Source organism: Salvelinus namaycush, unplaced genomic scaffold (assembly GCF_016432855.1).
Source record: "Salvelinus namaycush isolate Seneca unplaced genomic scaffold, SaNama_1.0 Scaffold622, whole genome shotgun sequence".
Lineage (NCBI taxonomy): Eukaryota > Metazoa > Chordata > Actinopteri > Salmoniformes > Salmonidae > Salvelinus > Salvelinus namaycush.
The window spans coordinates 61,616-74,216 of record NW_024061334.1 but is presented as its reverse complement, the minus strand read 5'-3'; the positions used below and the strand labels follow the sequence as shown (position 1 = coordinate 74,216).

The 12,601-nt window shown below is 44.5% G+C and overlaps 1 protein-coding gene across 2 annotated transcripts in view; it reads left to right on the top strand.

Annotated features, from left to right (window-relative positions):
• The window catches only part of LOC120042153 (sex comb on midleg-like protein 2), a 78,595-nt gene that overhangs the window by 19,048 nt on the left and 46,946 nt on the right, over positions 1-12,601 (top strand). For both annotated transcript variants that reach the window (XM_038987014.1, XM_038987013.1), the window contains exons 6-7: positions 9,765-9,853; positions 11,008-11,251. In XM_038987014.1, the coding sequence (XP_038842942.1) occupies positions 9,765-9,853; positions 11,008-11,251 (333 nt within the window). The remainder of the gene's footprint in view (positions 1-9,764; positions 9,854-11,007; positions 11,252-12,601) is intronic.

Sequence of the window (12,601 nt, the reverse complement as noted above, 5' to 3'; positions counted from 1 at the left end):
ATAGGTAGCAGGTACCGATAGGTAGCAGGCACTGATAGGTTGCAGGTACCGATAGGTTGCAGGTACCGATAGGTTGCAGGTACCGATAGGTTGCAGGCACTGATAGGTTGCAGGCACTGATAGGTTGCAGGCACTGGATACAGTTTGAAGTTTTTTCCTGAGTGGGCAGCTTGATGAAAGCCAGTCAATATTTAAATCACCCATGCATTTCACACATATTATCCAGATACTGACTGTTAGCACTTGGTGGTCTATAGCAGCTTGCCACCAGAATGGGCTTTAGGTGAGGCAGATGAACCTGTAGCCATATTACTTCAACAGTATTTAACATGTTATCCAGATACTGACTGTTAGCACTTGGTGGTCTATAGCAGCTTCCCACCAGAATGGGCTTTAGGTGAGGCAGATGAACCTGTAGCCATATTACTTCAACAGTATTTAACATGAGATAATCTCTAAGCTTTACAGGAATGTGGTTCTGAATATAAACAGCAACACCTCCACCTTTGGCATTTCTGTATTTTCTGTAGATGTTATAACCATGTATTGCTACCACTGTATCATCAAAGGTATTATCTAAGTGAGTTTCAGAGATAGTCAGAATATGAATGTCATCTGTTACAAGCAAGTTATTGATTTCATGGACCTTGTTTCTTCGGCTACATATGTTAATATGGGCTATTTTTAGCACTTTTCTGGGTTGCTTGATTGTTTTTAATGCTTTACTTGGAAGCTTATCAGAGGTAGACTTACTCATGTTATTTACATTGAAGCTGATAGTGCAGGGTGAGCTGCATAAGGTGGTCTTCCTACTATTGAACACCGCCTCAGTGCTAACAGTGTAACTCTGGTTTATAGGCTCATGATTACTGCTTACAATAGCTGTAGGATTGTATTATGGGTACATAAATTACTTACATTGTGTTTGCCAATGCCCCGAAGATCATGTACAGATGCGGCCAGAAGTTTTGAATGACACAAATATTAATATCCACAAAGTTTGCTGCTTCAGTGTCTTTAGATATTTTCGTCAGATGTTACTATTGAATACTGAAGTATAATTACAAGCATTTCATAAGTGTCAAAGTCTTTTATTGACAATTACATGAAGACAATATTTGCAGTGTTGACCCTTCTTTTTCAAGACCTCTGCAGTCCGCCCTGGCATGCTGTCAATTAACTTCTGGGCCACATCCTGGCTGATGGCAGCCCATTCTTGCATAATCAATGCTTGGAGTTTGTCAGAATTTGTGGGGTTTTGTTTGTCCACCCGCCTCTTGAGGATTGACCACAAGTTCTCAATGGGATTAATTTCTGGGGAGTTTCCTGGCCATGGACCCAAAATATTGATGTTTTGTTCCCCGAGCCACTTAGTTATCACTTTTGCCTCATGGCAAGGTGCTCCATCATGCTGGAAAAGGCATTGTTCATCACCAAACTGTTCCTGGATGGTTGGGAGAAGTTGCTCTCGGAGGATGTGTTGGTACCATTCTTTATTCATGGCTGTGTTCTTAGGCAAAATTGTGAGTGAGCTCACTCCCTTGGCTGAGAAGCAACCCCACACATGAATGGTCTCAGGATGCTTTACTGTTGGCATGACACAGGACTGATGGTAGCGCTCACCTTGTCTTCTCCGGACAAGCTTTTTTCCCGGATGCCCCAAACAATCGGAAAGGGGATTAATCAGAGAAAATGACTTTACCCCAATCCTCAGCAGTCCAATCCCTGTACCTTTTGCAGAATATCAGTCTGTCCCTGATGTTTTTCCTGGAGAGAAGTGGCTTCTTTGCTGCCCTTCTTGACACCAGGCCATCCTCCAAAAGTCTTCCCCTCACTGTGCGTGCAGATACACTCACACCTGCCTGCTGCCATTCCTGAGCAAGCTCTGTACTGGTGGTGTCCCGATCCCGCAGCTGAATCAACTTTAGGAGACGGTCCTGGCGCTTGCTGGACTTTCTTGAGCGCCCTGAAGCCTTCTTCACAACATTTGAACCGCTCTCCTTGAAGTTCTTGATGATCTGATAAATGGTTGATTTAGGTGCAATCTTACTGGCAGCAATAGCCTTGCCTGTGAAGCCCTTTTTGTGCAAAGCAATGATGAAGGCATGTGTTTCCTTCCAGGTAACCATGGTTGATTAATTTCTGGAAGAACAGAGGAAGAACAATGATTCCAAGCACCATCCTCCTTTTGAAAATTCCAGTCTGTTATTGGAACTCAATCAGCATGACAGAGTGATCTCCAGCCTTGTCCTCGTCAACACTCACACCTGTGTTAACGAGAGAATCACTGACATGATGTCAGCTGGTCCTTTTGTGGCAGGGCTGAAATGCAGTGGAAATGTTTTTGGGGGACTCAGTTCATTTGCATGGCAAAGAGAGACTTTGCAATTCATCTGATCACTCTTCATAACATTCTGGAGTATATGCAAATTGCCATCATACAAACTGAGGCAGCAGACTTTGAAAATTAATATTTGTGTCATTCTCAAAACTTTTGGCCACTACTGTACATTTGATGCAGCATTATGACAACTCATTGTCACAATGAGCTGGTCTTGGATCATTTACCAGTCATTGTTTCAATGCAGCCTTGAAATGCGTGGGCAGAGTCCAGGAACCAAGATGATTTGGATGGACCAAGATGATTTGGATGGACATCATTCCTGTAGAGTATCTTCTGTTTCCAGAAGGTGTCAAAGTTATCAATAAAAGTGACTCCAGCAGAGCTACAGTAGTCTATTAGCCAGATGTGTAATGCCAGCAGTCTGCTGAATCTTTCACACCTGCGGCCCAATGATGGTACTGGACCTGAAATTATTGGCCCTTTTTTGGAGTCTTTTAATGCTGAAATCACTTCTTTAAAATTAATTTTCAAATGTTCCATGCTAGCCCTCCTGATGTCGTTTGACCCCACATGGACAGTGTTAGCTCCCGGCATCTGTGGTAGAACAGTCGGAAGCAGCCTTGTTGTGCCTGTACTCGTGCTCCTGGGTAGCACAGGGTTTTTGCCTTGAATGGGCCGGTCTCTCAGACAGCCTCACGTTCTGGTGAGGGTGGGAGCTCAGAGGATCTGAACCCGAGGTAGAAGCCACCGGAGAGGGAGACAGAGCCGAGAACGAAGTCGCAGGTACCTCCGGATCCGATCTTGATTTTGGGAAGCCACCACGGACGAAGGCGCCGGAACCTCTGGATCCAGAGCGGCAAAGCTGTTTCTGGTCTGTGTCAGTTCCGGGCTCAACATCTCCATGGAGACCCCTGTTTCCAGAGGACGCCTTCTTCGACTTCCACGGCGAGTGATGTACCTCCATGGCTGGTTGGTTGGGTCGAGATCAGCCCCCTTCGGGGATAGAACCCTGCCTAGCACCGGCTAGTCAGCTGTGGAGAGCGGCGTTCGGCTACTGGGGTGGAATAAAAATAAAAATTTGGTGGGCGTGGGTTCCCCAGTAGCTTATGTATGTTTGCTACTTGCTTGCTCCTGGAGTCCTCTGCAGCAAGCAGTTGCTACATTGAAAGTCAACGCAGTCCACATTGTCCCCGAACAAAGCAAAGTAAACGCAGCTCCTGCAACGTCGGAAACGTTCAATAGCGGCCTCCATCTGAGACCGCCGAGCCAGTTAGGCTAGCTGGGCTTTCGGATTTCTCCCCCTATATGGAATCTGGCAGGATCCCGGGAAAGATAGCAGCGCTCACAGCAATTTAGCCGCAGGATTCAAAATAAAAGTATATAAAACACTGTCAGCTTTTAAACTGAGGTCTTTTAGTTCAGGTTTCAGCGTTCACTTCGACAGGTTTCAGTTTCAGAGTTCGACAGCGTTCAACAACAACAAACATATGTAGCGAGGCTATATACAGGGGGTACTGGTACAGAGTCAGTGTGCGGGGGCACAGGTTAGTCAAGGTAATATGTACATATGGGTAGAGTTGGTGACTAGATAATATAGATAATAAACAGAGCAGCAGCAGCGTAAAAGTGGGGGTGGGGGACACACAATGCAAATAGTCTGGGTCGACATTTGATTAGCTGTTCAGTAGTCTTATGTCTTGGGGGGTAGAAGCTGTTAATAAGAAGCCTTTTGGACCTAGACTTGGCTCTCCGGAACCGCTTGCCGTGCAGTAGCAGAGAGAACCGTCTATGACTAGGTTGGCTGGAGTCTTCGACAATTTTAAGGGCCTTCCCCTGACACCGCCTGGTATAGAGGTCCTGGGTGGCAGGAAGCTTGGCACCAGTGATGTACTGGGCAGTACGCACTACTCTCTTGCGGTCGGAGGCCGAGCAGTTGCCATACCAGGCAGTGCCCTCTGGTGCAGCTGTAGAACATTTTGAGGATCTGAGGACCCATGCCAAATCTTTTCAATCTCCTGAGGGGGAATAGGCTTTGTTGTGCCCTCTTCAGAACTGTCTTCGTGTGTTTGGACCATGATAGTTTGTTTATGTGGAGAGCATAGCAGGATGTCTTATAAGCGTCCGGGTTAGAGTCCCGCTCCTTGAAAGTGGCAGCTCAGTGCTTCTGGTTGGGTTATGTATGTACAGTCAGTGTGGGGACGATGTCATCGTACTCCTCAATGCCCCGGAAGAATCCCGGAACATATTCCAGTCTGTGCTAGCAAAACAGTCCTGTAGCTTAGCATCTGCGTCATCTGACCAGTTCTTTATTAACTGAGTCACTGGTGCTTCCTGCTTTAGTTTTGGCTTGTAAGCAGGAATCAGGAAGATAGAATTTGGTCAGATTTTCCAAATGGAGGGTGAGGGAGAGCTTTGTACGCGTCTGTGTGTGGAGTAAAGGTGGTCTAGTTATTTTTTTCCCCTCTGGTTGCACAGTTAACATGCTGGTAGAAAAGTCCTTTTGGACTTTTGGCAAACTCCAAGCGTGTGGTCATGTGCCTTTTACTCAGGAGTGGCTTCTGTCTGGCCACTACCATAAAGGCCTGATTGGTACAGTGCTGCAGAGATGTTTGTCCTAGGAATAATCTTGGTGGTTCCAATCTTCTTCCATTTAAGAATGAAGGAGGCCGTTCTTGGGAACCTTCAATGCTGAAATCATTTGTTGGTAACCTTCCCCAGATCGGTGCCTCAACACAATCTTTTCTCAGACAATTCCTTTGACCTCATGGCTTGGTTATTGCTCTGACATGGACTGTCAACTGTGGGACCTTATATAGACAGGTGTGTGTGCATTTCCAAATCATGTCCAATCAATTTTAGAATAAGGCTATAATGAAGAATGAAAAAAGTAAAGGAGTCTGAATACTTTTCGATTTCACTGTATACGTGTAGTCGAGGATATTTTAGCTTAAAGTCGAAGTGTGAAGACCCTCTTAGCTTGTTAATGTAGGCTATTTGCTATTGACTCCTGCAAATGCAACTCCAAAAGCCTGTGGAGTTTGTGAAATATGAACCTGAGACACATGTTTTAGAAGATATAGATTGCTATTATTTGCTATACGCATCATGATGAAGATGGTCCCAATTTAACACCCTATGCCTGCTCCCTATTAGAAGTTACATTTAGGCACTGGCGTAGCTCAGAGAAGGGCTTATGACCAAAAAGTGTGGGTTCACAGCTCCAATCCAGATGTGTTGGTCATTACTGAGACGTGGTTAAGGAAGATTGTTTTGAATACTGATGTTAACCTTTCTGGTTCTAACCTTTTTCGGCAAGACAGATCTTCCAAAGGTGGGGAGTGGCAATCTTTACCAAGGATCACCTTCAGTGATCAGGTTGTCTCCACCAAGTCTGTCCCCAAACAATTTGATTTGCTGGTTTTAAGCATTACACTTTCAAATAGCTCTTCATTGACTGTTGCTGGGTGCTATCGTCCTCTATCAGCACCGGCCTGTACCCTGCCTGCCCTAAGCTCTGTACTGGCCCCTTACACTGTCTGAATTTGTCCTGCTAGGTGACCTAAACTGGGACATGCTTAAATCGCCTGACCAAGTCCTAAAGCAATGGGACTCCCTAAATCTTTCTCAGATTATCACCAATCCCACAAGGTATGACTCCAAACACCCAGAACATGCTCCTCTCCTCGATATTATCCTCACAAATAATCCTGATGGGTATCAGTCTGGTGTTTTCTGTAATGACCTTAGTGATCACTGTTTTACAGCCTGTCTTACAGTCTTATACTGCTCAGTGAAACGACCTGTCCTGATTGGTCATAGACGCTTGCTAAAAAACTTTAATGAGCAAGCCTTCCTTCATGATCTGGCCTCTCTAAAATGGTATAGAATCAGCTTGATCCCCTCTGTCAAAGACGCTTGGACCTTTAAAAAAATATATTTTCAGTGATTTTGTTAACAAACACGCCCCCATAAAGAAAATAAGAATAAAAAAACAGGTTCCTGGTTCGACCGTGATCTTGCAGAGTTACTCCACCTCAAGAATTGCATTTGGCAAAAGGCTCGGCACACATACACAGGCTGACTGGCTCTTGTTCAGGCAAATGAGAAATAAGTGTACTCAGGCTATCCGGAAGGCAAAAGTTAGTTAGTCAGATGGTTAAGACCCTTTCATCTTTAAGGTTGCTGCCCGTATCATCGCAAAGCCTTTCTCCTACCTGTTTAACCTCTCTCCTTTCTGGGGAGGTTCCCATTGCTTGGAAGGCAGCCACAGTTCATCCTTTATTTAAAGGGGGAGATCAAGCTGATCCTAACTGTCATAGGGCTATTTCGCTTTTGCTCTGTTTATCAAAAGTGTTAGAAAAACTTGTCAATAATCAACTGACTGGCTTTCTTGATGTCTATAGTATTCTCTCTGGTATGCAATCTGGTTTCCGCTCAGGTTATGGATGTGTCACTGCAACCTTAAAGATCCTCAATGACGTCACCATCGCCCTTGATTCTAAGCAATGTTGTGCTGCTATTTTTATTGACTTGGCCAAAGCTTTTGATACGGTAGACCATTCCATTCTCGTGGGCCGGCTAAGGGGTATTGGTGTCTCTGAGGGGTCTTTGGCCTGGTTTGCTAACTACCTCTCTGAGTGCAGTGTATAAAGTCAGAAAATCTGCTGTCTCAGCCACTGCCTGTCACCAAGGGAGTACCCCAAGGCTCAATCCTAGGCCCCACACTCTTCTCAATTTACATCAACAACATAGCTCAGGCAGTAGGAAGCTCTCTCATCCATTTATATGCAGATGATACAGTCTTATACTCAGCTGGCCCCTCCCTGGAATTTATGTTAAATGCTCTACAACAAAGCTTTCTTAGTGTCCAACAAGCTTTCTCTACCCTTAACCTTGTTCTGAACACCTCCAAAACAAAGGTCATGTGGTTTGGTAAGAAGAATGCCCCTCTCCCCACAGGTGTTATTACTACCTCTGAGGGTTTAGAGCTTGAGGTAGTCACCTCATACAAGTACTTGGGAGTATGGCTAGACGGTACACTGTCGATCTCTCAGCACATATCAAAGCTGCAGGCTAAAGTTAAATCGAGACCTGGTTTCCTCTATCGTAATCGCTCCTCTTTCACCCCAGCTGCCAAACTAACCCTGATTCAGATGACCATCCTACCCATGCTAGATTAGAGACATAATTTATAGATCGGCAGGTAAGGGTGCTCTCGAGCGGCTGGATGCTCTTTACCAATTGGCCATGAGATTTGCCACCAATGCTCCTTATAGGATACATCACTGCACTCTACACTCCTCTGTAAACTTGTCATCTCTGTATACCTGTTGCAAGACCCACTGGTTGATGCTTATTTATAAAACCGTCTTAGGCCTCACTCCCCCCTATCTGAGATATCTACTGCAGCCCTAATCCTCCACATACAACACCTATTCTGCCAGTCACATTCTGTTAAAGGTCCCCAAAGCACACACATCCCTGGGTCGCTCCTCTTTTCAGTTCGCTGCAGTTAGCGATTGGAATGAGCTGCAACAAATACTCAAACTGGACAGTTTTATCTCAATCTCTTCATTCAAAGACTCAATCATGGACGCTTACTGACAGTTGTGGCTGAATTGCATAATGTATTGTTGTCTCTACCTTCTTACCCTTTGTGCTGTTGTCTGTGCCCAATAATGTTTGTACCATGTTTTGTGCTGCTACCATGTTGTTATGTTGTGTTGCTACCATGCTGTGTTGTCATGTGTTGCTGCCTTGCTATGTTGTTGTCTTAGGTCTCTCTTTATGCAGTGTTGTGTCTCTCCTGTTGTGGTGTGTGTTTTGTTTTGTATTTATTTTGTATTGATTTATCTTTTGAATCCCAGGCCCCCGTCCCCGCAGGAAGCCTTTTGCCTTTTGGTAGGCCGTCATTGTAAATAAGAATTTGTTCTTAACTGACTTGCCTGGTTAAATAAAATAAAAAATATAGGCTACAGTCGTGGCCAAAAGTTTTGAGAATGACATATTAATTTTCACAAAGTCTGCTGCCTTAGTTTGCATATACTCCAGAATGTTAGGAAGAGTGATCAGATGAATTACAATTAATTGCAAAGTCCCTCTTTGCCATGCAAATGACCTGAATCCCCCAAAAACATTTCAACTGCATTTCAGCCCTGCCACAAAAGGACCAGCTGACATCATGTCAGTGATTCTCTCATTAACACAGGTGTGAGTGTTGACGAGGACAAGGCTGGAGATCACTCTGTCATGCTGATTGAGTTTGAATAACAGACTGGAAGCTTCAAAAGGACGGTGGTGCTTAGAATCATTGTTCTTCCTCTGTCAACCATGGTTACCTGCAAGGAAACACGTGCCGTCATCATTGCTTTGCACAAAAAGGGCTTCACAGGCAAGGATATTGATGCCAGTAAGATTGCACCTAAATCAACCATTTATCGGATCATCAAGAACTTCAAGGAGAGCGGTTCACTTGTTGTAAAGAAGGCTTCAGGGCGCCCAATAAAGTCCAGCAAGCGCCAGGACCGTCTCCTAAAGTTGATTCAGCGGCGGGATCGGGGCACCACCAGTACAGAGCTTGCTCAGGAATGGCAGCAGGCAGGTGTCCTAGACACCGTGCTTCTACACCTGCATTGCTTGCTGTTTGAGGTTTTAGGCTGGGTTTCTGTACAGCACTTTGAGATATCAGCTGATGTGAGAAGGGCTATATAAATACATTTGATTTTGATATTTTTGGGTCCATGGCCAGGAAACTCCCCAGACCTTAATCCCATTGAGAACTTGTGGTCAATCCTCAAGAGGCGGGTGGACAAACAAAAACCAACAAATTCTGACAAACTCCAAGCATTAATTTTGCAAGAATGGGCTGCCATCAGCCAGGATGTGGCCCAGAAGTTAATTGACAGCATGCCAGGGCGGACTGCAGAGGTCTTGAAAAAGAAGGGTCAACACTGCAAATATTGACTCTTTGCATCACACTTATAAAATGCTTGTAATTATACTTCAGTATTCCATAGTAACATCTGACAAAAATATTTAAAAACACTGAGGCAGCAGACTTTGTGAAAATTAATATTTGTGTCATTCTCAAAACTTTTGGCCACGACTATATGCATGGTCCAATATGTTAAGATAATTTAAACATAATTTTTACTAATATGTTATTTGGCTCATTTCTGGAGGTGGAAATTCTGTTATAACAGCTTTTTTATGTATGATAGTCATACATTTTTTTTTACATGAAAGTGGAGTTTAACTTGGCCTCAGACAATCGATTTGAGATCCACTTAAGGTCTCAGCCATGTGATTTGTTTGTTGTAGCTTTAAGCCTTTTCCAGTTGCTAGCCAGATAACCTTTGTCCTTAGAAGGGCTGTGATGCTGGGGGGGAGCCGTTCTAAACATTCTATGTGTGTTCTGCAGGCTTCAGAATGAACGCATCTTCCTGGCCCATGTTTCTGCTGAGAACCCTGAATGGAGCAGAGATGGCCCCGGCTACCGCTTTTAAAAAGGTACGCAAAACTTAATCTATACACTGAGTATACGAAACATTAGGAACACCTGCTCTTTCCATGACCAGGAGAATCCAGGTGAAAGCTATGATCCCTTATTGATGTCACTTATTATTAAAAAACCTTGGGACAAACACTTCACATGTTGCGTTTATATTTTTGTTCAGTGGAGATTAAAAAGGTACCCAACCTTTTTATAGATTAAAAAGCTACACAGACCTGAAAATATATAGTACAAGTCAAAAGGATGGACACGCCTACTCATTCCAGGGGTTTTCTATATTTGTACTGTTTTCTACATTGTAGAATAATAGTGAAGACATCAAAACTATGGAATCATGTAGGGGGGTGCTGAGGAGTATTTCTGTGTGAAATAAACCCCTTTTGTGGGGAAAAGGTATCCTGATTGGCTGGGGTCTCGCTCCTCAGTGGGTATGTCTATGCCCTCCCATGCTCACCCAAGGCTGCATCCCTGCCCAGTCACGTGAAACCCATAGATTCTGACCTAATTCATTTATTTCTATTGACTGATTTCTTTGTGACCCGATTTCAGGAAACTAGGCGTATGTCACAAGTCACAACTTCACAGGAGAGCCATTTGAACGTAAAAAATATATTTTTTATCAAAATGCGTTTTTTGGTTATAAATGTCTTCTCAAACATGTGAACTTTCATGTGCCTTAAGAATAAACATGAATACCATCTGTAAATACGAATAACATTGTTAAATTACGAGCCTTGTTGTTTAAGCCACAGAAAAAGATGAGAACCTTCCCACTAGCCATGATTGGTTGAGATAATGAGTGGGCAGGACGTGCCGAGAGAAGTTCGGATTGGTCTGCCATGTAGAAGGCTTCTGTCTATTGGAGCTGGTCAGTCTGTTGGTAATCCTGTTGAATGCTGGAGCTGCATACGTGTTGCTCTCTACTTTCTGGAGGATCAAGTTTTAAAATCAGTGGAATTAGAGTCTGATAGCTAAAGAGATGGAGAAACACCTGTCTCTGGATTACATCTTCAAACTAAGGGCAACCGTGGCATGGCATTCCTGACAGGGAGATGTGTCCATGATGCATGTTGTGTGTCTTTGTGTTTCTCTCTCTCTGTGTGTCATTGTGTCTCTCTGTGTGTCATTGTGTTTCTTTCTCTCTGTGTAGGAGCCTCCACCGCTGTCCCAGAATAACTTTAAGCCAGGGATGAAGCTGGAAGCAGTAGATAAGAAGAACCCCTACCTCATCTGCCCTGCTACCATCGGAGAGGTGAAGGGGGACGAAGTGTTTGTGATGTTTGACGGGTGGAGGGGGGCGTTTGACTACTGGTGTCAACACCACTCCAGAGATCTCTTCCCTGTTGGATGGTGCTCTGTTACCGAACACAGCCTGCAGAGGCCTGGCAACAGTGGTGAGTGGAGTCCTGTCTTCATCCTGTTCATTCATTGGTTGGTTGATGGATGGATTTATTGATTTTGCTGGAACAAATATCTTGAACAGTTTAAAACAATGTAAAAGCACAAAGACATTCCAGAGTATGAGGCATGAAAGAGTTCTTAAATCAACATATTTTCCAAAGTGTAGTAGGTCATCCACTTGTCCTCTTCTAGGGGGCGTTACAGGTCTGGTTCATTGTTATGACATTAAATACAGATCTGGTCCACACTAGTCAGTAATCCTCAGCAACTGTTTTTCCCGGTAATTCTTCATCCTGGTCCTGGGGACCCAAAGCACGACATACCTGGGGTGTATTCATTACTGAGCTAAATGTTTTGCAAAGACGCATTTCTATTGGACCAATTCTGGTAGGTCCTTCCCCATTACGTGCCGTTTGTTTGGTTCCTAGTGAATGTGCCCCTGATTCCACTAATCAAAGTGTTGACGAGGTAAATTCATTGTGGAGTGCTCCCCTTTGGATTCCCTGGACCAGGAAACACTGGTCAATTTAAGCCTACTTTCTATTTTCCCAATATTTGACTGAGAACACGTTCTCATTTACAGCAACGACCTGGGGAATAGTTTCAGGGGAGAGGAGTGGGATGAATGACCCAATTGTAAACTGGGGATTATTAGGTGACCGTGATGGTTTGAGGGCCAGATTGGGAATTTAGCCAGGACACCGGGGTTAACACCCCTACTCTTACGATAAGTGCCATGGGATCTTTAATGACCACAGAGAGTCAGGACACCCGTTTAACATCCCATCCGAAAGACAGCACCCTACACAGGGCAGTGTCCCCAATCACTGCCCTGGGGCATTGGGATATTTTTTAGACCAGAGGAAAGAGTGCCTCCTACTGGCCTTCCAACACCACTTCCAGCAGAATCTGGTCTCCCATCCAGGGACTGACCAAGACCAACCCTGCTTAGCTTCAGAAGCAAGCCAGCAGTGGTATGCAGGGTGGTATGCTGCTGGCTCAAACTGTTGTATTAGCTAGTGTTCAAACCATTAGTCTGGTAGCAGCAGTTCTCTATGGGTCTCCAGTCTTAGTGTTGGAACCATTAGTCTGGTAGCAGCAGTTCTCTATGGGTCTCCAGTCTTAGTGTTGGAACCATTAGTCTGGTAGCAGCAGTTCTCTATGGGTCTCCAGTCTTAGTGTTGGAACCATTAGTCTGGTAGCAGCAGTTCTCTATGGGTCTCCTGTCTTAGTGTTCAAACCATTAGTCTGGTAGCAGCAGTTCTCTATGGGTCTCCAGTCTTAGTGTTCAAACCATTAGTCTGGTAGCAGCAGTTCTCTATGGGTCTCCAGTCTTAGTGTTG